Here is a 26,128-nt window from a genome sequence, read left to right as displayed (position 1 = left end):
TAGATCACCCGGGAGGGGACAGGAATCATCTCTACATGGGGTCATCTTGGCACGGGACAAGCTCTTTTGGTCCTTTGTGAGTATTCAGAGAATATGCATAGAACACATCAATTTTCAATGTTTTTTTTAAATTTATTTTTGTTTCAAGTTTTTATTTAAATTTTAGTCAGTTAACATAAGTGTAATATTGGTTTCAGGAGTAGAAGTTAGTGATTCTTCTACTCCTGAAACCAATATTACCCAGTGCTCATCCTAATAGCTATCACCCATTTAGCCCATCCCCCGCCCACCTCCCTGCCAACAACCCTGTTCTCCATAGTTAAAGAGTTTGTTTTACAGTCCCTCCCTCCCACCATTTGTTTTCCCCAATGTTCATCTGTTTTGTTTCTTAAATTCCACATATGAGTGAAATCACATGGTATTTATCTTTCTCTGATTGACTTGTTTCACTTAGCATAATACACTCTAGCTCCATCTACGGCATTGCAAATGGCAAGATTTCATTCTTCTTGATGGCTGAGTTAATATTCCATTCTATATATGTATACACCACATCTTCTTTTAGACACAGGAGGAGGGAGAAGCAGACTCCATGCCAGGAGCCCGACGCGGGACGCGGGACTCGATCCCGCGGCTCCAGGGATCACGCCCTGGGCCAAAGGCAGGCGCTAAACCGCTGAGCCACCCAGGGATCCCCTACACCACATCTTCTTTATCCATTCTTCAGTTGATGAACATTTGGGCTCTTTCCATAATCTGGCTATTGTTGATAATGCTGCTATAAACATCAGGGTGCATGTGCCCCTTCGAATCAGTTTTTTCTTTTTTTTTTTTAATTTTTATTTATTTATGATAGTCACACACAGAGAGAGAGAGAGAGAGAGAGAGAGAGAGAGAGAGGCAGAGACATAGGCAGAGGGAGAAGCAGGCTCCATGCACCGGGAGCCCGACGTGGGACTCGATCCCGGGTCTCCAGGATCGCGCCCTGGGCCAAAGGCAGGCGCTAAACCACTGCGCCACCCAGGGATCCCGATTTATTTATTCGTGAGAGACATAGAGAGAGAGGCAGAGACACAGGCAGAGGGAGAAGCAGGCTCCATGCAGGGAACCTGACGTGGGACTCGATCCTGGATCTCCAGGATCCTGCCCCGGGCTGAAGGCGGCGCTAAACCGCAGAGCCACCCAGGCTGCCCTCACTTTTGTTTTCAATCCCCATTGCAAACATTGCTTACATCCTATCAGTTGAATTTGGGCATTTTACTTCTACAGATTGTAGACCCAAGGAGTGAGTTTGTTTGTTTGTTTGTTTGTTTATTTATTTATTTATTTATTTTTGAACCAAGGAATTTAACACATGCTCGGGGGTGCAGCAGCTACCAGGAGATTAACTGTTCTTTGATGGGAGCTTGAAAAGGGCAAGGAGTAAGAGTAAGAGAGGGTAGTCCGGATGGTGGAAGCAATGAGGAGGCTTTTTTTCCCCCTCCATTTTCAGCACCCAGCACTGTCTCCCGCCAGAGGGCCATGGACGAGGGATTCTGAATCCAACCCAACTGTAAAAGTTTAGGTCCCTTCTCTGCCTAAAATTCCTCAGCAGGCTCAACTTTTTGAATCTGTAATTTTATGGCTTTCATCAAATTGAGAAAATTTTAGTCATTATTCTTCATTTTTTTCTCCTTTGCTCTCTCTCTGATGCTTTCAGATAACTGTTTTTCATATTTTGTGCAGAGTTTATATTTTTATCTGTGGAATTGGCCTAGATCTAGTGAAAGATGCTAGAAGCTCTGGAGGGTAGACCAAGATGTCGGGGTAGGAGAATCTAATGTATTCCAACCCAAATGATTTCTGTAGTTCTCCAATAACAAATACAGTATACAATCCTCCGTGGTTCGTATATTCTCACAAATCTGAGCATCTCTGACCCCAGAAATGAATGACACTTAGTTACCAGGCATCCACACTACACCAACAGGAGGGTCAGTCGGCCAAGACTTGAGATGAAGAATTTCATCTTACAAAGAATTTGCTCAATATTCAGGACTTTGAGCCCAACAACAGCGGTTTGTTCAAATTACTTGTGGTAATCAATAATTTTGACAAGTATTTAAAAGTGGACTAAAGAATGCTTTTGGTATGGAACAATGTTCACCATACGATGTAGAAAAATGTTACGGAGTTTACGACATACTCCCGTTTTTCTTATCTGTTTATTTAGGTATGGAAATCGCAACCAGGGTGTGAAAGGAAAATATGTTTTATGCAACATGCTACAAATGTTAATAGTGTTAGCAGCAGTTCTGAATTGTGGGATTGTGGATGGTATCTTCTCTCCATTTTTACTCTTTTATTCATTTCTCCAAAGCAAACCTTCTAATTTCCTCTACTCTCTATTTCTCCACCCTGCTTTCTGTTTCTCCATAGCCTTTCCCATCATTTGGGAAACTATTTTATTTTACTCATTCCTTTGTGTTGTCCATCCACTTAATATCAGAACTCAAGAGGCTAGGGAATTTTGTCTTTTTTTTTTTTTCTCTGCATGAGTTTTCCTTATTCTAGTTTTCTTAGTCCCCCATAGCAGGGGGCAGGACAGAGTTCAATCAAGCCCAGCAGGCTGGCTGCAGAGCCGTCGTCTCATTCCTGCCTCTCAGCAGTAAGGATAATGATGACGCTCCCATTTGGCAGGAGAGAGATTTCCTAATTTGCTGCCGTCACTTTGGGGCTAGGACATCTTCGGGGTTCCTGGCCGCTGTTTTTCCTATTCTTTCCTGAAGAAAACCAGGCTCCCACGGAGGCACGAGGACCGCCCTCGGAGCCACGCCACGGTCCGCAGACACAGCGTGGCGTGGAGAAACCGCACCTGAGCGCGCTCAGCGAGCCCGCGACAGCGCGGGCCTCTTCGCGGAACCTGCCACCAGGTAACCAGGGACGCTACCGGTCTCTAGGCGAGCGGAGGTGGAGGGCGCTCTCTGCGCGCCTGCGCACACTCCCGCCGGCTCCGCAATGCCCCCACCTCCTGGGCCACGCCTCCGAGTCCCGCGGCTTTCAATCGCAGGCACGCACGCTCCGGCGCTTGGGTTCCTCCTCTCTTTCTCCACAACTCAAGGACACGCCCCTGCCCCTAGGCCCCGCCCCCAGCTCCTCGGGCTCCTCCCCCTTTACTCCGCCCGCCTCGGGAGGTTCACCGCCTGCGCGCTCGGAGCCTGGGCGTTGGCCCCTACGGCCCTTCGGGTGAGAGTAGTGGTTTCCGGGCGGAGGCCGTTGGGCTGTTACCGCGGGTCGCAAGTCGGAGCCCGGAGGCCGGGCCGGACAGCCGAGGCGGGCCGCCCTGATCCCAGCGGTGCAGCCCCAACGGGGACGGCGCTGCGGAGCCTTCCTGCGCGGACTACATTTCCCAGAGGCCCGCGCGGCGCGGTTCTGCGGCCCGCGGGGGGCGGGTGCGCGGAGGCCGCAGCTGCTGCCTGGCTGGGGACAGGTGGGTGGGGCGAGCTCGCGGAGTAAGCGTGTGAGGCAGGCTGGGCCCGAGAGGCCTGCGAGCGACCAGGTTATGCTGGGAAGTGTGAGAGCGAGAATGAGAGAAGTGGTGTGCATGTGTGTGGAAGGTGAGTTCGAGTGCGAGGCTCCAGGAGAGACGAAGTGGAAGGTGTGTGTGTGAGCTGCCAGATATGTGGGATATGTGTGTGAGAGAGAGTGTGAGCTGCTAGAGATGTGGGACGTGTGTGAGAGAGAGTGTGAGCTGCTAAAGATGAGGGGCGTGTGTGTGTGTGTGTGTGTGAGACAGTCTGAGCTGCCAGAGATGTAGGACGTGTGTGAGAAAGTGTGAGCTGCCAGAGATGTGGGACTTGTGTGTGTGTGAGAGTCTGAGCTGCCAGAGATGTGGGACATAGAGTGTGAGCTGCCAGAGATGTGGGACATGTGTGTGAGAGAGTGTGAGCTGCCATAGACGTGGGGTGTGTCTGTGTGTGAGTGCAAGATGCCAGAGATGTGGGAGGTATGTGTATGAGAGAAAGTGTGAGATGCCAGAGATGTGGGAGGTATGTGTATGAGAGAAAGTGTGAGATGCCAGAGAGGTGGGACATGTGAGAAGGTGTGAGAAAATGTGAGATGCCAGAGATGTGGGAAGTGTGTATGTGAGAGAAAGTGTGAGCTGCCAGCATGTTGGTGTGTGTGAGACTGCAGTATGTGTGTCTGTTCTATGAGGTGCCTGAGTGTGAGAGAGGGCACTATATTTGGTGTGTGTGAAGAGGGAGCAGCTACACAATGTGTTTCTGTAGTGGTAAAAAGAAAACTACAGGTCCAGTTTGGCACTTTTTAGGCCCCCTTTTTAGTCCTCAGATGGGCAGTTTTTACTCATCCTAACTGCAGTTTCACCCTACCCCAGAAATGGAGTTTTAACTGACCAGCCAAGAATTTTCTGGGTGGCACCAATGAGGTAACATGTCACAGGGGCCCTCTCCTAACCCCCAAAGGAAGATGAGGTAATCTACTTAAGAGAAAGTTATCTTGCCTGAAACAATCCTTTCTTTTCTTTTGCTCATAACTTCTTGCGCCACCCTCCTTCCTGTAAAAATGTCTGTTTTGTACAACTCCATGGCACTCCCCTCTACTTGTAGGATGGGAGGTAGCCCTGTTCTTGAATTGATGAATAGAACCAATTAGATATATTTTTTAATTTGGGATTTATTTATTTTAAAAAATGTTTTATTTAAATTCAGTTTGCCAACATATAGTGTAACACCCAGAGCCAATTGGATATTTAAATTTTCCTCAGTTGAATTTTGTTCTTGAACAGTATTTCTGTGTGACAAACCCAGGTGTCTTTGAAAGGGTCCATTGAGAACATATGTGTTTGTGTGTGTGAGTGTGGAGTATGAGAGACCATCAGTTGGTGTGTGAGAGAGAGGAAAGCTAGTGACATGGTTGTGTGTGAGACCAGAGAGCAGGAGAGAGACCAGGTGAACTGCCCATTGCCCCTGAAGGCTTGCAGATATAGCCTCTGTTAGGTTGTGAAGTGTGTTTGAGTGAGCAAAACAGAAATGGGAGGGCAGTAAGCCGTGTTATGTGTGAGAGAATAAGATTGCGGGGTGTATATGTGATGCTTGTATTTCACCATATATGTTTGTATCCAGGTCTCTGAGACCATGGTGTATGTGACTGCCTACGATGTGCCTGCCTTTGGGTGCTTGGGATTCTGTCCTCTGTGGTCAGGAAGTAGGTGAGATCTTGTGTCAGGGTTTGTGTGTCATGCTGTATGCTTGTAGCTGGCCCAGAGTGGCTGATGTGTGTGGGGAGACTACTTGGAAGATTGATAGCACTAGCTTCTTGATGTGTGTTGAGTTTTGGTACTGTGTCAATGAACTAAGAATCCAAGAGTAGAGTTCCCTGCTCCCAGTTCAAGAATTCCAGTAAAAAGCAGTAGGTGGGGTGCCTGACTGGAGCCCCTGACTAGAACACGAGACACCTTCAGTTCTAGGTAACAAAAGGAGGGGAAACCAAGGGACTTGAAGACAAAGGTGAGAGTGAAGGTGGCAGAATCGGATGCTAGATTGTCCTGTTGTCCGTTGTTCCAGCGTGAGAGGCAGGCGAGGCCTGTGGATATTTGGGTGGAGTGATAACCCTGGCCTCTGATGTGCTGAAGAGTCAGATTTCCAAATTGTAGACTGTGTCAAAGCATGAAGCAGAGATGCAGGAAGGGAAAGACCCACCTTTACTTGTACAAATAAGACCAAAGAAGGGGGAGGCAACTTTTAGGAGAAAGATTTAGGAACTCAAACGTAAGAGAAATAGAATTCTAAGTTACAGTCCTCAGCAGCCATCAGTGACCTAGAATCTTCCAGTTATTTGGGCAGTGGCATCAAGGAAAGCTGGGAGGAAGAAGGGGAAGACAGATTTTTAGGCTGATGATTCTGGGAGTAGAGAGCAGGCATCATCTTCTCACACCCCTTTCTCTCCCTCCACTCTGTCCTCTAGGACACTGCTGTTCTCCAAGAGAGAAGCCAGGAAGGGAAGGTGGAAATGACTGTTGAACTAGTAAAAGCCATATCCCAGGTCAGTTATTCCTTTCTCATCCGTGAAAGGCAGTCTTAGTCTTTAGGACTTAGTAAAGCCTTTTTTCTTTTGAAAATTCCTCAAGTAACAGTCGTCTTGAACTGGCCTGGTTCCCACTTTTCCCAGAGCACACTATCTAACTCAAACTGCCTAATGGGTAAGTAAAACTGAATATGATGAGGCATAGATGTCGGGCTCCCTTCCTGGAGCCTACTTCTCCCTCTGCCTGTGTCTCTGCCTCTCCTTCTCTCTGTGTCTCTCATGAATGAATAAATAAAATCTTTTTTTTAAAAAATGATGAGGCATAGAGCCTCCTCTGAGCCTCCTCCTCCCACTTCTTTTTTTTCTTTTTTTTTTTAAGATTTTACTTATTTATTCATGAGAGGCACAGAGGAGAAAGGCAGAAACATAGGCAGAGAGAGAAGCAGGCTCCCTGCCAGCAGCCCGATGTGGAACTTGATCCCAGGACCCTGGGATCACAATCTGAGCCACAGGCAGACCTCAACCACTGAGCCACCCAGCCATCCCAACTTTTACAAATTAAAAAAATTTAAATAGGTGAGATAGATAGATAGAATGAAATTTAAGACCTAAAACTGTCCTTTGCTTTTCAGTTCTTAGGAGACAGATACATCTTTCAGGGTTATTCTGTTCATATATAGTTAGTTTTTTCCCTTCACAGCTTCTGTGTTTTGGGGTTCTGTTTAAAAAACCCTTGTCCATCCCAAGTATGTAGATTAAGTTTAGATTTGATTTTTGTGATTTTTTTTTTTCCTGTGAGAGTAAGGTTCAAAATTACATTAAATTTAAATTGTTACATTAAATGTTTACCTATGATAAGTGAGGCAAGGGTTCATTTATTTCACCCACTTGTCTCTCCATTTGACCCAGTGACATTTATTGAATAATTCATCTCTCTCTTTTTTTTTTTAAAGATTTTATTTATTTATTCATGAGAGACACAGAGAGAGAGAGAGAGGCAGAGACACAGGCAGAGGAAGAAGCAGGCTCCATGCAGGGAGCCTGATGTGGGACTCAATCCCAAGACTCCAGGATCACACCCTGAGCCAAAGGCAAACTCTTAACCACTGAGACACCCAGGCATCCCTAATTCATCTTTCTTTCTTTCTTTCCTTTTTTTTTTTTTTTTTTTTTTTTTAATTCATCTCTTTCTTAACTGATTTCTTAACTTGATTCTGTTGCTGGACAACATTCAGTTTTTTTTTTTTTTTAAAGATTTAATTAATTATTTAATTAATTAGCACAAGGGAGCCAAGAGAGGAACAGAGGGAGAGGGACAAGAGACTGCACTGAGCATGGAGTCCATCTATGGGCTCGATCCCAAGACCTCCAGATCATTACCTAAGCCGAAATCAAGTATTGGAGGCTCAACAGACTGAGCTACCCAGGAGCCCTGGATTAAATTCAGTTTTATTTGTATTTCTATTTTCTTTTTTAATTATATTTTTTAATTTTAGAGAGCACATGGGCAGGGAGGTGCAGATGGAGAGAGAATCTTTTTTTTTTAGATTTTATTTATTTATTCATGAGAGACACAGAGAGAGAGGCAGAGACATAGGCAGAGGGAGAAACAGGCTCCCTATAGGGATCTGATGCAGAACTCAATCTCAGGACCCTGGGACCATGACCTGAGCCACAGGCAGATGCTCAACCATTGAGCCACCCAGGTGCCCCATGTCATGCTAGTTCTTTTTTTTATAAATATTTTTTTCTTTATTTATTTATGATAGTCAGAGAGAGAGAGAGAGAGGCAGAGACACAGGCAGAGGGAGAAGCAGGCTCCATGCACCGGGAGCCTGACGTGGGACTCGATCCCGGGTCTCCAGGACTGCGCCCCCGGCCAAAGGCAGGCTCCAAACCACTGCGCCACCCAGGGATCCCTGTCATGCTAGTTCTTAATGGCATAGCATGAGAAAATTGCATTCTAATTATACTCATTATTCTTATTGTGTAAGAAAAAATAAAATCAGCCCTATTAGTTCAGTGCCCCTTCCCTTCTGAAACACTGGGATCTCCTAGAGGACCATTTGCAAAATATCAACTTAGATAATCTTTTTTGTTTTTGTAAAAGTTTTTTTTTTTTTAATTTATTCATGAATGACACAGAGAGATGCAGAGACATAGGCAGAGGGAGAAGCAAGCTCCCTGCAGGGAGCCCAATGTGGGACTCAATCCCAGGACCCTGGGATCATACCCTGAGCCAAAGGCAGACGTTCAACCATTGAGCCACCCAGATGTCCCATCTTTTTTGTTTTTAAAGGTTCAATCACAGGTAGAAGTTATTCCTTGAGACTAGTATTTACTGCCCTGTGGCCACCTGTCCGTCATATTTCCACATGCTGAGAAATGGGTTAGCAGCCTTGCATACAGTGCAATTTAACACTTCAAGAACCATTATTTTAGGTTGGAACTTCATATTATAATGGTTTAATTTTTTTTCTCTTCCAAGGGCTATTTCTTACATAAAGAAGAAACAATTTAAAGGTTCAACTTGGGAGTTATGCATGAAAATGGGCATTGGTTGATCAAAAGTGTATTTATGTTATTTTAGGACTTGGTGACATTCAAAGATGTGGCAATAGACTTTTCCCAGGATGAATGGGAATGGTTGAACCCTGTTCAGAGGAATTTGTACAAGAATATGATGTTGGAGAACTATCAGAACCTGGTATCACTGGGTAAGAATATTTTCCTCTCTGCATAATTTAGAATTATGTTAGGGACTCTTATTATTAAAACATTTTTAAAAAAGATTTATTTATTTGAGTGAGAGTGACAGAGCACGAGTGAGGTGGAGGGGCAGAGAGAGAGGGAGAAGCAGACTCCCTGCTGAGCTGGGTGCGTGACACAGGGCTTGATCCCAGGGCCAGAGATCATGGGCGTCTGTCTTCAGCTCAGGTCCTTGAACTGGTGAGACACAAACTATAAAAATGGCTTCAGATATTCTTAGGAAACTTACTTGGACCCTTCTCGGCACTGGGCCACCTCACTGGCTATTAAGAGAACCCTTTTATTCTGCTTGTGGTTCACTGATCTTGTAACTAAATGTATGCCTTTCATCAAATTTGAGTAATTTTTACTTTTATTTTTTCAAATAATTTTTTCTGTTGTCCCTCCTACTATTTCAATTACAAGTATGTTAGAACCTTTGATATTATGCCCTAGGTAACTGAGGATCTGTTCATTATTTAAAATCTTTTTTCTTTGAACGTCAGATTAGATAGTTTCTATTGACTTAACTTCAAATTTACTTACTCTTTTTTTTTTATAAAGATTTTATTTATTCATGTGAGACAGAGAGAATGGCAGAGACACAGGCAGTGGGAGAAGCAGGCTCCATGCAGGAAGCCCAGTGAGGGACTGGACCCTGTGCCCTGGGATCACGCCCTAAGCCAAAGGCAGACGCTCAACTGCTGAGCCACCCAGGTGTCCCTTACTTATTCTTTTTGTGTCTTCAATGTCTTGTTAAGCCAATGTAAATTTTTTAAAAGATTTATTTGAAAGAGAGAGAGTGCGAACACAAATGGTAGGGGAGAGGCAGAGAGAATGTCAAGCAGACTGCACTGAGCACAGAGCCCAAAACAGGGCTTGATACACAACACTGAGGTCAGGACCTGAGCTGAAACCAAGAATTAGATGCTTAACTGACTGCACCACTGAGGTGACCCCAAAGTAGTGAATTTTTAAATTTCAGATACTAGATTTTTCAATTCTAAACTTTCCACTTAGTTCTCTTTTATAATTTCTATTTTTCTGCTGAGAAATTCTTTTTTTTTTATTTTTGTTTGTTTTGTTGTTGTTGTTGTTGTTTTTTATTTATGATAGTCACAGAGAGAGAGAGAGAGAGGCAGAGACACAGGCAGAGGGAGAAGCAGGCTCCATGCACCGGGAACCCGACGTGGGACTCGATCCCGGGTCTCCAGGATCGCGCCCTGGGCCAAAGGCAGGTGCCAAACCGCCGCACCACTCAGGGATCCCCTTTTTAAAAATTTTTTATGATAGTCACAGATAGAGAGAGAGAGAGGCAGAAACATAGGCAGAGGGAGAAGCAGGCTCCATGCACCGGAAGCCCGACATGGGATTCGATCCCGGGTCTCCAGGATCGTGCCCTGGGCCAAAGGCAGGCGCTAAACCGCTGCGCCACCCAGGGATCCCAATTGCTTATTTTCCTAAATGTGATTCACTTTTTCCTCTTTCTACTTAGTTGTAATAATTTTGGATTTTATCTCAGACATTGTTTTTTTTTTAATTTTAATAAATTTATTTTTTATTGGTGTTCAATTTACCAACATACAGAATAACACCCAGTGCTCATCCCGTCAAGTGCCCCCCCAGTGCCCGTCACCCATTCACCCCCACCCCCCGCCCTCCTCCCCTTCCACCACCCCTAGTTCGTTTCCCAGTTAGGAGTCTTTATGTTCTGTCTCCCTTTCTGATATTTCCCACACATTTCTTCTCCCTGCCCTTATATTCCCTTTCACTATTATTTATATTCCCCAAATGAATGAGAACATATAATGTTTGTCCTTCTCCGATTGACTTACTTCACTCAGCATAATACCCTCCAGTTCCATCCACGTTGAAGCAAATGGTGGGTATTTGTCGTTTCTAATGGCTGATTAATATTCCATTGTATACATAAACCACATCTTCTTTATCCATTCATCTTTCGATGGACACCGACTCCTTCCACAGTTTGGCTATTGTTTATCTCAGACATTGTAAATAATACATTGTAGAGGCTGTAGATTCTATTATATGCCCCTGAAGAGTTTTGTTTTGTTTTGTTTTGTTTTTTTAAAATTTTTATTTATTTATGATAGTCACAGAGAGAGAGAGAGAGAGGCAGAGACACAGGCAGAGGGAGAAGCAGGCTCCATGCACCGGGAGCCTGACGTGGGATTCGATCCCGGGTCTCCAGGATCGCGCCCTGGGCCAAAGGCAGGCGCTAAACCGCTGCGCCACCCAGGGATCCCTTAAAAGCAGGCAGTTAACTTGACTCAGACTCCAAACTCTGTCTCTAGGGGTTCTTTTTTTTTTTTTTAAAGATTTTATTTATTTATTCATGATAGTCACAGAGAGAGACAGAGAGGCAGAGACACAGGCAGAGGAAGAAGCAGGCTCCATGCACCGGAAGCCCGACGTGGGACTCGATCCCGGGTCTCCAGGATCGCGCCCCGGGCCAAAGGCAGGCGCCAAACCGCTGCGCCACCCAGGGATCCCTAGGGGTTCTTTACAATACATCACTTACTGGCTGCCTAATGATCCTGTGAAAATACTGGGCAGAATTTCTGCCCCTAGCCTCTTAGAAAATCATTTAACTTATAGAGTTGACTGTTGGCAGTCCCACTAGACTATGCCAAAAGCTTTATGTAATCTGTGTCTAACATGTATTTTACCCCTTGGTAAATGCCTGGGTGGCTCAGCGGTTGAGCATCTCTGCCTTCGGCTCAGGGCATGATCCTGTGTGTCTCTTTGTGTGTCTCTCATGAATAAATAAATACAATCTTTAAAAAAAAATAGAATGTATTTTACCCTTTGATCTAATCATTCATGTTATGTCATTCCATTGGTATTAAGGAACTGGCTTATAGTTCTGAAATACCCAAAACATGGCCAATTTTCTGTCTTTTTTTTTTTTTTTTTTGTATGCAGGTCTTTGCATCTCCAAGCCATATGTGATCTCTTTATTGGAGCAAGGGAAAGAACCTTGGGAGATGAAGACTGAGATGACAAGAAGCCAATTCCCAGGTGAGTATGGGAGAACCAGATAGGGGAATCCTTTCTAGATAATGGCTCAACTATTTTCTTTTTTTTTTTTTTTTTTTTTTGGCTCAACTATTTTCGAAGATGATACATTCTCCCTTCTTATTGTATTTGGAAACTCTTCTCACGCCTTTGAATCCTGAGGAGAAAACCGAAACTTTACTATGTACCATAGCTCCCCAAATGTCTTCTCTCTAATAGCTAACTCAATTTGTAAAAATCTTTATCTGGTCTCTCCCATCTTCTCTTTCCTTTTGCCATATAGACTTATATAAGCTTCTCTGTTTCTTAAATCTTAACTCCTAAAATAGGTGCTTGAAAATCATAACCTGTCCTACTGCTTTAAATCTTTATTTGTGAGGCACCTCGGTGGCTCAGTGGTTGAGCCTTTCTGGGAGGTTGTGGTATTGAAGACTACCTTCATGGGAGGAATCCATGATGTATCCAGCTTTCTGTTTTTCTGTCCAGTATTTCTCCTCTCAGTTGTCTATTTAATATAAACCATAGGTGATTGATTCATTGAACTTTTGTGTCCTCAATTCTAGAATTACTGAAGGCTGAGTGTTAGGAAGGAAAGAAACAAGTAGGAAGGGGTAGGAAGCTTGTTAACATCTCAAAGTCCTTCTTAACTGCTTTAGTACATTTGATCTCTTCTATATCTGAACTTTTATACGAGCTTTACTTTTTACCACATGGGCTCACACTTGATATTTCATGTTTTCATTTCTATGTTCCTCAAGAACAGTTGGCCTTTTATTATGTTAATGTCCATAATGCTTGACACATAGTAGAAAACTGCTTTAGGGAGCATTGGATTAGTCAGTAATTTGTTATGGATAAGATAGGAAAAGAAAGCACTTTCTCTTTTGCGTTTCTCGATAGCAACTTTTTCCCTGAAGTTTTCTCTTAGTATCATGTCTTCAATACAAATTTCTTCATTATGGGCAGCCCCAGTGGTGCAGCCGTTTAGCGCCGCCTGCAGCCCAGGACGTGATCCTGGAGACCCTGGATCGAGTCTCACATCAGGCTCTCTGCATGGGGCCTGCTTCTCCCTCTGCCTGTGTCTCTGCCTCTCTCTCTGTGTGTCTCTATGAATAAATAAATAAAAATCTTTAAATAAAAACAAACAAATTTCTTCATTATATATTTATTGAGAATTTATATATGCCTGAGTTTCTGTGATCTACGTTAAGTGACTTAGTAGCAGTGTTTAAAGCATTTTTTTATTTCTTCCCTGAAGCTTATATTCTAGCTCACAAGGCAAGAAAGGTATTTTAAGTGGCCATAAAAAGAACTTAATAATAGTAATACCCACCTACATACCATTATGAAAGTAGTTTATTCAAAAAGACTTATGGCAAAACTCCATTAAGATGTGGTCTGGGGGGGCAGCCTGGGTGGCTCAGCAGTTTGGCACCGCCTTTGGCCTAGGGTGTGATCCTGGAGTCCCGGGATTGAGTCCCATGTTGGGCTCCCTGTGTGGAGCCTGCTTTTCTCCCTCTGCCTGTGTCTGTGCCTCTCTCTCTGTGTGTGTCTCGCATGAATAAATAAATAAAATCTTTTTAAAAAATAAAGATGTGGCCTGGGAAGGGTGCCTGGGTGGCTCAGGTCCTGATCCCAGGGTCCTGGGATTGAGTCCTGCATCAGGCTCCCTGCAGGGAGCATGCTTCTCCCTTTGCCTGTGTCTTGCCTCTCTCTCTCTGTCTCTCATGAATAAATAAATAAATAAATAAATAAATAAATAAATAAATAAATATTAAAAAAAAAGATGTGGCCTGGGAAGTGACGCTCTTAGTAAGCTGGTGAAAATGAGAAGGTGAATGGAAAAATGCCTTACCATGCAGCCTGAAGTTCAAGGATCTCTGAGAAATGAAGAGTTCACTGTATTGAAACATATAGCAATGATACATACAAACACTATTTTCTAGTTATGAAAAGATTAGTCTAGGAGTTTACCTAAACCCCAAGGGAAGTCATGAAGCTTAAGGTGTTTATGGTTGCTGGGAATCTGTGGAGATTTTTGATCAGCAGAAATTATGTGATGATACTGATATTTGAGCAACATTAACCTACCCATATGTGTAAGTCAACTAGAAATGAGAAAGAATAGAAGAATGGGGCACCTGAATGGCTCGTCTGCTTCAGTTAAGGATCTACCTTCAGCTCAGGTCATGTGTTGGGCTCCCTGTTCAGCAGGGAGCCTGCTTATTCCTCTCCCTCTGCCACTCCCCCTGCTTGTGCTGTCAAATAAATAAACTCTTAGGAAAAAAAAGAACAGAGGGATGTTTAATTTATAGTCTGCTATGTTAATACAGTAAAAAATAAAATATTATTATTGCAGCCTACTTTTCTGAGACCTCATTATCCTACATTTAATTCTCTTAATCAGTTTTTCCATGTTTCCCTGAGCTCTGAAATCCACTTGCATAGTTTTCAGTTGATGTGCCGTTACATAATAGATTTTGTGGATTCACTATTTTTGTCCACATTAAATATTTCTTTTGTTATATCCCATGATAAAGGAAGCATTTGCTTTTTTGATATTTTTCAGATTTGGGATCTACATATGAGACACAAGAATTACCTCTGAAGCACTTTATGTATGATGATGTGTTAATGGAGAGAATTACACGCTATGGACTTGAGTGTTCTAGTTTCAGAAAAAATTGGAAATGTGAAGATATTTTTGACAGGCAGTTGGTAAGTCAAGAGACGTTTATCAGGCAAGAAGTAATCACTCATAACAAGACCCTTACTAAGGAATTAGATCGCAAATACAACAAATCTGGGAAATTTGTCTATCTAGACAACGTAGAAGAAAATGTTTATAATCATAAGTTAGATAAAAAAAGCTTTTCCCAAAATTCTGTGGTAGTAAAACACAAGAGAGTCTATTCAGGAAAGAAACTTTTTAAATGTAATGAATGTGAGAAAACTTTTACCCACAGCTCCTCCCTTACTGTTCATCAGAGAATTCATACTGGTGAAAAACCATATGAATGTAAAGAATGTGGGAAAGCTTTTAACCAGAGTCAACACCTTGTTCAACATCACAGGATACATACTGGAGAAAAACTCTTTGAATGTAAAGAATGTAAGAAAGCCTTCAGCCAAAACGTACACCTTATTCAACATCAAAGAATTCATACTGGAGAAAAACCGTATAAATGTATGGAATGTAGAAAAGCCTTCAGCCAACCTGCACATCTTGCTCAGCACCAGAGAATTCATACGGGGGAGAAGCCCTATGAATGTAAGGAATGTGGGAAAGCCTTCAGTGATGGTTCATCCTTTGCCCGACATCAGAGATGTCACACTGGCAAAAGACCCTATGAATGTATTGAATGTGAGAAAGCCTTCAGGCAGAACACATCCCTTATTCGTCACTGGAGGTATTATCACACTGGGGAGAAACCTTTTGATTGCATTGATTGTGGGAAAGCTTTCAGTGATCACATAGGCCTTATTCAGCATAGGAGAATTCATACTGGAGAAAAACCATATAAATGTCAAGTGTGTGGAAAAACCTTCAGTTATGGCTCCTCCCTTACTGTCCATCAGAGGATTCACACAGGAGAGAAACCATATGAATGTGTTGTCTGTGGGAAAGCCTTCAGCCATCATGCATCACTCACACAACATCAAAGAGTGCATTCTGGAGAGAAACCTTATGAATGCAAGGAATGTGGGAAAGCTTTTAGACAGAGTATACACCTTGCTAGTCACTTGAGAATTCATACTGGTGAAAAACCCTATGAATGTAAAGAATGTGGAAAAGCTTTTAGCATCAGTTCACAGCTGGCTACTCATCAGAGAATTCATACTGGAGAGAAACCTTATGAATGTAATGAATGTGGTAAAGCTTTCAACCAGAGGGCACACCTTGCCCAACATCATAAAATTCATACAGGAGAGAAACCTTATGAGTGTAATGAATGTGGTAAAGCCTTCAGCCAGACTACTCGCCTTATTCAACATCAGAGAGTTCATACTGGAGAAAAACCCTATAAATGTAGTGAATGTGGAAAGGCTTTTAGTGATAGCTCATCCCGTTCTCAGCATCGGAGACTCCATACCGGCCAAAGGCCCTATGAATGTGTTGAATGTGAGAAGGCATTTAGAACAAAATCATCCCTTATTTGTCATCAAAGATGTCATACTGGGGAGAAACCTTATGAATGTAGTGTATGTGGTAAAGCCTTTAGCCATCGTCAATCCCTTACTGTTCATCAGAGAATTCATTCTGGAGAAAAACCATATGAATGTCATGAATGTGGGAAAACCTTTAGTCAAATTGGACACCTTAATCTGCATAGAAGAATTCATACTGGAGAGAGATCTTATGAATGTAAGGAATGTGGAAAAGTCTTTAGACAAAGTGTACACCTTACTCATCATCAGAAAGTTCATGCCGTAGAGTCATCTCAGGCATCCAGCTCTTCCTCACCTCATATGTCACCAAGCCCCATGAATATATCTGCTAGGATATATTGGAATTCATCCACTTTTAATCCTCATTGTCCTACTCCAAAACACAGTCATTTCACCTGTACTGTTCCAATATAAAAACTTGTCTTACATCCTGTTTCATTCCCTTCAAGTTCATTCTTCACACTACTGTCATGGTGGTCTTTTTAAACACGTAAATGTAATCAAACTACTCGCCTCTTAAAACCTTGATTATGAAAATTTAAACTATCTGATGCGCATGAAGTGCTTAGCATGGTGCCTGACCCAGACTAAGTGCTTGGTAAATGTTAAGGCAGTATCATTCAGAGCCTGCTTCAAAATTACTTTTGAAGAGTGAATTCTGGAAAGCAGTATATCAGTACTGGGAGATTATAATAATTTTGTAACTGAAACATCTTAAGGTGGATAATGAGGATTAACATGTAGTATTTTTTAAAGTTTGCTACTAGAATAACAGTGGCTCTCTCATGACTCCAAGGCTGTGTTCCCTTGTTGGTCAGAAATTCAGTGTGACCTGGTACATAGAATATGTTTTAGGAAGTATCTAAAGCTCTGGATACGACTGAAACAATAGAATTAGAATTTATTGGGAAGAAGATAAGACTATAGTTAATAAAGGCAAAAAAAACTGAAAATTCCTTAGTATTTAAAACTGAAACAATAGAGAACTTGAATAGTTTAGCCCTATTTTAAAACACCCAGGCTCACAGACTTAATCTAAACTTTCAAGGAACTACTAATTAAAGTGTTGTAGAGTATAGAAAAAATACTTAAAATGTAATAATTTGAAGTATTTGGATATTTTTTTCATGAGGCTAATTCAGTTCTGTTATCAACCCCTCCCAAATGAAATGATAGATTAATTTACTTATGGTTCTATATAGAAAGGAAATTATAATCTGTACTGAAGGAAAACGGAAGTTCTGAATAAATGGAGATCCGTATCTGTTTCTAGATCTAGATGGAAGTTTCAATGCTATAAAGATGTCTACATTCATTCAGTTTCAGTCATGATAACTGTAGGATATGTTTACATCGACACTTTTGTTCTGAAGATCCTGTAGAGAGGTAAATAGGCAAGCATCATAGGAAATTTTTGGAAAAGATCATATACCCATGAATTCAACTTATTGTAAAAATAGTAATTTTTTAAGTTTCTACTTACTTAGTTTTAAGTAATCTCTATACCCAATGTGGGGCTTGAATTTACAATCCTGAGATCAAGAGTCACATGCTCCTCTGACTGAGCCAGCTAGGCACCCCACAAAAGTGGTATTTTTGATTATCAGTGGGGGAGATGGATTATTTAAATGGTGTTCAACAGTTAACCAACTGGAAGTAAAATCAGAGCCACATTTACTCCTTAAGGAGAAGTTCCCTGAATATGGATTAAAGATGTAATAGGAAACACAAAGTTTTAGAAGAGGATATAGAATATTTCTCTTTGAGTTCAAGAAGACTTGGTAAGCTGGACACAGAGTCCAGAAGCCATGAAGAGAGAGTGACAGGAAGGGGCATGTAAAAGATTTAGATCTTTTCCATGGTATAAGGCTATGCAAAGTTAAAAGGCACATGACAGGCTATGAGATATTTTAAATGTATATGTATTGTGAAGGATATAGCCCTTATAAAAAATGCTGTTGAAAAACAGCAAGGATAAGATATAGTCTGACAAAGCACACCACCACCAAGCTACTCACAGTTGCAGAACATGAAATCGTCAAATAAAATAGAGGAAGTTCCTAACTTTAATAATGATCAGATAAATTAAAATTTCAAAAAGCCTTTGCCACCATTATAACCCAGCACAAACTTTATGGATAATATCCAGTACTGTTGCAGATGTGAGAAATCTATTTTTATACGTTGGGAGGATAAATTAGTTAAAAGCCATTTTAGAAGCTAATGTATTACCTGTCAACATTTTAAATGTAACTAATCACTTTGCTGAGATTTTAAATCTAGGAATTTATCTTCTTGCAAAGTACAAGTACAGAAATATAGATGTATAAGCACATTTATTATAGAATTGCAAGAAATTTGGAGCAGCTTAAATGTCTAGCACTAGTAAACTAGTTAAATTACAGAAAATTCAGTAGATTACTCAGTCACTAAAAAGACTGAGGTAGATTTTTCTACTCACAGAAAGACATAATTTACTAATTGAGGGTGTAATTTTCATAATTATGATTGCATGGTTATATCAAATATTTATAAAGTTAAACTTATGAAAATACATACACATCAGTTATTTGTTTTTGTCTATGATACAAATTAAACCCATGCACACAGAAACACACATAATTTTTTCCCTGATGTCATTAGGTGAGGTTTTGTGTTGCCAGTTGCACCTGGTTCATTTTAATCCAATCAGAAACTCCTTGGGACACAGGAGAAAGTTGAAAATGAGTCATTCTTTGGCCACAACTTAAAGATATTATGTTCCTGCTGCTCTGCTCACTAGAGCTGACCTGTTTCATGTTCTTTCCAAGTTGTAGCCTACTAGTTATGTTGTTTTCGTTTTAAAATTAGATTAAGGTCTTTTGCTATCAACCAAAGAAACCTAATCAATACAGAAGTTGGTATCCTTGAATGGATTTCAGGCAAAACATCCTGAGAAAATGTGCGTTATTATTAAAGATTGATTATAGGATGAAATGGAGCAAAGGATTATAAGGCTCCTATTCATATTTTGTGCCATGCAAATAGCATGCTTTGATAGCAGCAGTAAAACAGTTAATCAGCTATGGTTGAGATCATTTTTAGATCACTTAAAAGGACAAAAAATGCGTCTGAGGGGTTTGTATGATGCTTGTTCATCATGGAATTGGAGATTATAAAGCAAAAGCAATAATGACTTTTTAAAATCTTTGCTTAAAGCATGGACTAGGACACCAGCCATTTTTGTAACATAGTTAAAAGACTCTTAGTTGTAGTTCTTTGTCTATGATTGCTATCAAAGAATTAGCTACAATGCGAAGTGAATTCACAATTGTGGCAGATTTCGTAAGTAAAATGTTTGACATTAAGGGGCTGTTGGTATCCTGGTTATTGGAATGATGATTTGTGGAAGAATTTGGGGATTAAAACTCTTAAGACCGTAAGAAACCTTAAGAAACCATACCAACTAATTATCTGTTGCCTGAGATAGCTGTGGATGAAGGTTAAAGGTTAGCCTATTTCCCTTTTAGCTTACTGTGGCTCCATGATTTAAAAAAGAAAGGGAAAAAAAATCTGATTCTAAAGTGACCTAGAGGTAGATAAAAGAGATTAGGGAAAGGTTGAGAGACTCCCCAAAGTATCAACATTTATATCAAAGTCTAGAAAATGGCTGGAAAAATGGGTTTTAATGGTGCTTGGCCTCAGATATTAAACAAAATTTTGAACTGGGCTGAATTTACGGTATACACACAGGGTATTACATATTTGATGTGGTAATTTATGCAGTTTATGCTCTTCTCATAGTTTTCTGGGTAGATTAAATACAAATCTCTTAAGTCCTAACTGAAACTAAATGATTTAAATTGCAGAAATGACCTTGCCTGATACGCAGGAAGGAACTGAAAAATTTGGGATGCTAACCTTGTTTTCTCATGCCTGAGTTTCTCTTACCTTGTCATTAGGCTCCCTGAGACAGGGCCAAAATGCCTTTCCTTGAACCTGTGCCACGAGAAAAGAAAGCATTACTATCTTTAGAGAGTACTTTACTCTCCAACCTTATGATGTCTGGCATGCTGGGAAGGGAGTTTGCTTTTAGAAAGGGATTTCTGATCTCTAGCAAGTGGAGCAGCCCAGGGAATGCTGAGCCCTAGCAGCAACTCATCAGAAGCAGAGCAGTTGATTTGGTGGCACACTTGGGCAGAGTCATTCTGGCTCGCAAGAGCTAATTGTTATATTTTTAGGAGTTTTTGTGAACTGGTTGTTAAAAGTTAAATGTGTATGTGTGTTTATATGTGTGTAGACATATATACATGTAAATACATGTTTGTACTAGGTAATGTATAACATATTGTATATATATGTTTATAGTCTAAATTTATACTATAACCAAGTTATATTAAAAACAGACAATAGTTTGGAATCTGAGTTTTGAGCATTTATTTACCATATTTTATTTATATGACTAAAATTTGTAGAAGAGACATATCACATAATAGTTGCTGCTGTGCGTCTTTCCAACTCTGCATTCAGTGACAACATGCTGGTAACTTTAACTCAAGTATGATGGGAGTATTTAACAGCATACACTCCAATTCAAGGCTGGTCGACTTTAAAAGTTGACAGAGAAAATGTTAGGAATTCAGGTTAAACTTAAAAATGTGTCATGTCTGTACATTGTGAACTGCACAAACAGTAGAGGAAATATTCTTCCAGTATTCAAAAGCTATTATTTAGCAAAGATAATAATAGTCCTATCATTGACATAACAAGTGAAGTGCTGACCTATGTCCTCCTCTTGTTTCACTTTGATCTTACTCTTTAAAGTAAACAAAAATATCAGCCAACATTGTCAGAATTCTACCCATTTGTCAGTTTTAAGCTTACATTAGCTAAAGTCAACAGAAAAGCATTCTAAGAGAATCAATTGCTATACAGAATTGACAATCCAAGAGTATTGCATTTTGCTATCATTTCTAAATGTGTGCTACACATCTGTAAAATTACAATAAATTTATTGCATATAGTATACACACACCTCTTTCCCTTGGGGAGCCTCGTGTCAAACTTTACCAGCATACCACTGATGGTCTGACAGATTGCTGGCTGTGATTACTAGCAAGTCTACAAATCAGTAGTCAACCACTGAAAGTTTACTTTATTTGCCTATTTAGCACTTCATTTCTGTTGTCTAAAAGCCTCACTCAGTCCAGTTATCACCCACACTAGAAACTGTCTGTCATCCTGTTCCCAGATCTGGGTTTATGGACAGGAGGCTTGGTACCCCTGAGGAAAGCCTTCCTATAACACCACTATGACCTTTACTCTTAGGATTTGCAAAAGAATTGCAGCCATTTACCAAGGTAAGTGCATACTAAGGAAAAGGAAATAGCCAGCATTTTTGGAAGAATTCTGAGCTATAGGGACATGTACTGCAGTCATTCTGGAGGACTATGGAGCAATTCTTGAGTAGGCCTGTGGAATCCTGTGACAGTCGTTTGCCTGTTCTATGTAAGATCCATTTTCTGCCTTATCCCCTGTTCTACACTCTATTGCATGTGTTTAAGCTCTGCAGGTGACATTTCCTAGAGTCCTTTGCCACTGGTTTTCTGTCTAGTTTACTAAGTTGGAGGCACTAGCAATATATGGAAAGGTGAGAGTTGGGGAGAAATCGGTATTTCTCTCTCACTTAATCTGCTTCGGGTGGTCACAATGATGATAGCTACATTGCCTCTACTTCCGTCCAGTCACCTCTTCTTACAGTCCCAGTTCCCGCTAGGGAATTCCCTGTGGATTGGTCTAGCTCTTCAGGTGGCCCTGATTCATGGCTATGATAATAACCCCTCTACCCTTTGGCCTTCAAGCTCTAGTGTTGGTAATTGCTCTCCCATTACTGATCTGAGTGGCCTCCCTGTTCTTCTCTCACTTTTCCCAGCAGCTTTGTCATTAGTTCCCTGCATTAAATTCCCTCTACTGAGCCCCATGGTGTATGTGTTTCCTGACTAAAGCCTGGTAAATAAACTCAAAACTAGTTATTCCTACTTGGTTTGGTAACATTCATGCTAGTCTGAATCAAATCCTAAGACAACACTGGGAGCTGCCACCTTAGTGATGTCCCTGTGTGCTCTGTGGTTGGAGGAATATTGAAGAGTTAGTTGCTACTCCTTGCACCCCCATCACTGAGAAGCAGATACACTAAGTATACTATAAAGAATAGTATTTCAACATTAGGCTATCAGACAAAGCACACTCACCAGTTTATGCAGCATAACAGTTTCTAGTCAGAGGCTATCATGTGGAACAAATTTGAATTGCATGCCATATGTACATGATCACAAATATTGTGCTTTTTAATGCATACTGGCAAGAGGTATGTTTTGTATCACTTCATTTAGACTATTTTTTGCTTTTTTTAAAAAAGATTTTTAAAATTTGCTTATGAGAGATATACAGAGAGAGGCAGAGACATAGGCTCCCCTGTGGGGAGCCCAATGCAAGACTTGATCCCAGGACCTTGGGATCACGCCCCAAGCTGAAGGCAGACGCTCAACCACTGGACCACCCAGGGGTCCCTATATTTTGCTTTTTTCTGTGACATGACTACTCTGAAGCAGAAACAAGTGAGATAATCTTAAGTCCCCCAAAAGGTTGAAACACTGGGGGGGGGGGGGGGAGGAACAGAAAGAGGAATATTCTTCCTGAAAAAAATGACTCCTTTGCACCACCACCTACCAAGTCTTCTGTTTCCACTTTTTTTTTTTTTTTTTAAGATTTTATTTATTCATGAGAGACAGAGAGAGAGAGGCATAGACACAGGCAGAGGGAGAAGCAGGCCCCATGCTGGGAGCCAGATGTGGGACTCAATCCCAGGTCTCCAGGATCAGGCCCTGGGCTAAAGGCGGCGCTAAACCACTGAGCCACCCGGGCTGCCCTTCTGTTTCCACTTTAGCAAGTAAATGAATCTTCATTACATTACATTTTATGTGTGAACTGTATTTTTGCTCTCAATATTTTTTTACTCTTATAGACCTGTGTTCATTGTGCAGTTAATCTATTTTTCTATCTGTAAAAATTGAGTATTTAGGGTTGGGTTGTAAAAGCTTCATCATTTTTATATTAAATGTATTGGAAATCTTTTCTTAGCTTTTCACTTAGTGGCACTTTTATCAGGAATGCATTAAAAATCCTAAGGAATGGGTAGGTGTATGCTGAATGACTCGCACTAAAACTTTTGGTTCTTTATCTCATGCTTCTGGATTCTGGTGATACGGAGGTTTGTTTTTAGCACCAAACAGAGGAATTCTTCCATTAGGGCAAATGGTAATGATATTAAATCAGAAGCTGCACGCCACCTGGCCATTTTAAGCTCCTGCCATTAGGAGAGCAGATTTTTTTTAAAGAAGGGGAAAATATAGCATTTGGTTTTATAAAGTTAAAAAGGTGGGGGTGGGGATTCTTTATATACTGGAAATCTGAAAAAATATATATTGAAAAATATATATTTATAATACTGGAAAGACATTATGGTTGGGGCATTTACTTGTACTAATTGCCATGTCTGAGTATAATGTCCTATGTTCAAAATTGTTAGTTTCTCTTTCCCAATTCTGAATTATGGTTGTGCTAAAATTTTAATCCTGGGAGGAAATCTTCAATCAGGAATGACAATGGGTACAGTAATGACCTCTGTCCATTCCATACGTCTCATGCCACTAGAGGGATAGATAAGCCAGTGGTTGATCCTGACAGGCAAGAATAAAGAGAGCTGACGCTGACTAATGGGGCTTGGGAGGATTACGATGGTTCACTTCCTTGAACTATCATGCACAATAGTAAATGGAAATGGAAAACACTTGCAATACCACCCAGGCCATTGATGGTTTGGGTCTGGTTATCCCTGACAAAGAGGTTGGTCAAGCCTCAGAGAAGCATGGCATTATATAAAGTAGAAGTTGTACACACCAGTTATAACCCCAAGGCCAATTCCAGAAAGAAAAGGGACAGGCTATATTCTCTACCCATGGTTTTCTATTTGCTGGTTCATAATTGAGCTCCCTCCCCAGGGTCATTTCATTAATTTAAAGAAAGTCTTTTAAAGTGATTTATTTTTTTTAAAGATTTTATTTATTTATTCATGATAGACACACACAGAGAGAGAGGCAGAGACACAGGCAGAGGGAGAAGCAGGCTCCATGCAGGGAGCCTGACGTGGGACTCGATCCTGGGTCTCCAGGATCAGGCCCTGGACTGAAGGTGGTGCTAAATCGCTGAGCCACCAGGGCTGCCCAGTTACAGTGATTTAAACTCAGTTCTATTATGTCAATGAGGGCTTTATGACTTTTTAAAAAAAAAAATTTTATTTATTCATTTGAGACAAAGATAGCAGGGGAGAGGCAGAGGGAGAGGGAGGAGCAAGCTCCTCCTGGTGCAGCTACTCTGGAAAACTGTGTGGAGGTTCCTCAAAGAGTTAAAAATAAAACTGCCCTATGACCCAGCAATTGCACTGCTGGTGATTTACCCCAAAGATACAGATGCAGTGAAAGACTGGAACACCTGCACCCCAATGTTTATAGCAGCAATGTCCACAATAGCAAAACTGTGGAAGGACCCTCAGTGTCCATCGAAAGAAGAATGGATATAGAAGATGTGGCATATGCATACAATGGAATATTAGCCATTAGAAATGACAAATACCCACCATTTGCTTCGACTGGATGGAACTGGAGGGTATTATGCTGAGTGAAAAAAGTCAATCGGAAAAGGACAAACATTATATGGTCTCATTCATTTGGAGAATATAAAAATTAGTGAAAGGGAATAAAGGGAAAGGAGAGAAAATGAGTGAAAATATCAGTGAGGGTGACAAAACATGAGAGACCCCTAACTCTGGGAAATGAACAAGGGGTAGTAGAAAGGGAGGTAGGTGGGGGGTTGGGGTGACTAGGTGATGGGCACTGAGGGGGGCGCTTGGCGGGATGAGCACTGGGTGTTATGCTAAATGTTGGCAAACTGAACTCCAATAAAAAAAAAAAAAGAAGAAGCAAGCTCTGCGCTGAGCCTGGAGCCAACATGGGCCTGGATCCCAGAACGGGAGATGAGGATGTGAGCTGAAGGCAGACACTTAACCATCTAAGCCACTCCAACTTTATTTTTTTTTCCAACTTTATTTTTAATGAGAAAATATTTACACACAGATATTAAGTATAAAATTTAATGAGTTTTTAAAAGCTAGTGCAGTAAAATGTACTCACCTTAGGTGTAGAATTTTGACAAATTCATAGCTGTGTAACGGCTCCGATCAAGATATATAAGACCTTTGTTTTGAGTCTCCTCCTCTTGCCCCCAGCCCCTGGCTACCCCTCATCTCTTTCCTGTCTTAAATGACATTACAAAATGCCCTATAAATGTAACAGGACGCCTCTTGGGTGTGTGATGCTGAGTGTCACAACCGCATTATGCCAGTGCTAAGTGAGGTTATGCACTGAGCCGAACGAGGCTCTCAGCTCCAGGGTTAGGACTGGCCCAACCGCGTGAATGAATAAAAACATCAATTAATTCAGGTAACAATGAAGGTACTGCAGCAGATTTCAGAAGGTCACGAGGCGACCGGCATTCGTGACTGCGAGTGACAGTTGGGAACGAGCCCCAACGACAGTGTGGGGGAAGGCCACAAGCAGAGGGGAGTGGCACATGCGAGGGTGGGTGTAGGGGCCGGGGGCCCGAGTGTCCAGGACACGGGCGCCACCTGGGGTCAAAGGCGCGCCGCGAGTCGGACGGGAAGGCACGCTGTGCTCACATGGCCCCAGCAGAATCACACTGCAGATGCCGCCAAGGCCCAGCGCTGCCCTGCGCCCACACTCGGTCCACCGGGACACCTGCGGGGCGCGCGTCTGAGGACCGCGCCACCTCCACCTCCCGCAGCCACCACGTCAGCCCCGCGGCTCCGCCCCTCACCGCCAGCCCCGCCCCTCACGCCAGCTCCGCTCCCCAGGGAACCGCGCCTGCGCGAATCCGAACCCAGCGCCGATTCCCAGAAGCCCGTGGGGCGTCGTCGAAACATCGGGGAGGCCTTTACTTCCGGCCAGGCCTGTGTCGGGTGTCCACAACCACCGGGGGCCGCGCTCAGGAAGAGCCAGAAGCGGCCGGCCCGGAGAGGAGACGACAGACGCTG

At 41.9% G+C, this 26,128-nt stretch overlaps 1 protein-coding gene and 1 long non-coding RNA gene across 7 annotated transcripts; one reads left to right on the top strand and one right to left on the bottom strand.

Annotated features, from left to right (window-relative positions):
* The first annotated feature begins 215 nt into the window (after nucleotides 1-215).
* ZNF471 (zinc finger protein 471) lies at nucleotides 216-20,380 on the top strand. Of its 6 annotated transcripts, XM_072842736.1 has the most exons (6): nucleotides 3,478-3,538; nucleotides 5,462-5,507; nucleotides 5,965-6,042; nucleotides 8,615-8,741; nucleotides 11,719-11,814; nucleotides 14,381-20,380. In XM_072842736.1, exons 3-6 carry the CDS (start codon nucleotides 6,010-6,012, stop codon nucleotides 16,393-16,395), a joined length of 2,271 nt encoding a protein of 756 aa, XP_072698837.1. In that variant the 5' UTR covers nucleotides 3,478-3,538; nucleotides 5,462-5,507; nucleotides 5,965-6,009; the 3' UTR covers nucleotides 16,396-20,380. The 6 variants fall into 6 exon arrangements, with proteins under 6 accessions (XP_072698818.1, XP_072698812.1, XP_072698828.1 ...); XM_072842717.1 differs by lacking the exons at nucleotides 3,478-3,538; nucleotides 5,462-5,507 and adding an exon at nucleotides 216-2,912; XM_072842711.1 differs by lacking the exons at nucleotides 3,478-3,538; nucleotides 5,462-5,507 and adding an exon at nucleotides 3,136-3,225.
* Nucleotides 20,381-20,382: 2 nt separating this feature from the next.
* LOC140642656 (uncharacterized) lies at nucleotides 20,383-25,858 on the bottom strand. Its single transcript, XR_012039075.1, has 2 exons — nucleotides 25,209-25,858; nucleotides 20,383-20,567 (listed from the first exon to the last, which is right to left on the bottom strand). It is a non-coding gene; the product is annotated as an uncharacterized lncRNA (long non-coding RNA).
* Between the last annotated feature and the right edge of the window lie 270 nt (nucleotides 25,859-26,128).

The sequence above is a fragment of the Canis lupus genome, chromosome 1, assembly GCF_048164855.1.
Source record: "Canis lupus baileyi chromosome 1, mCanLup2.hap1, whole genome shotgun sequence".
NCBI classification, from domain to species: Eukaryota; Metazoa; Chordata; class Mammalia; order Carnivora; family Canidae; genus Canis; species Canis lupus.
Note: the sequence above shows the minus strand (reverse complement) of the source record. Positions and strands in the feature narration are given on the sequence as shown.

Coding starts and splice junctions, on each gene's coding strand:
- ZNF471 (XM_072842717.1), top strand. CDS start 6,010: ATGACTGTTGAACTAGTAAAAGCCATATCCCAG. Junction 6,043..8,614: donor TAGTAAAAGCCATATCCCAG/GTCAGTTATTCC, acceptor ATGTTATTTTAG/GACTTGGTGACATTCAAAGA. Junction 8,742..11,718: donor TCAGAACCTGGTATCACTGG/GTAAGAATATTT, acceptor TTTTGTATGCAG/GTCTTTGCATCTCCAAGCCA.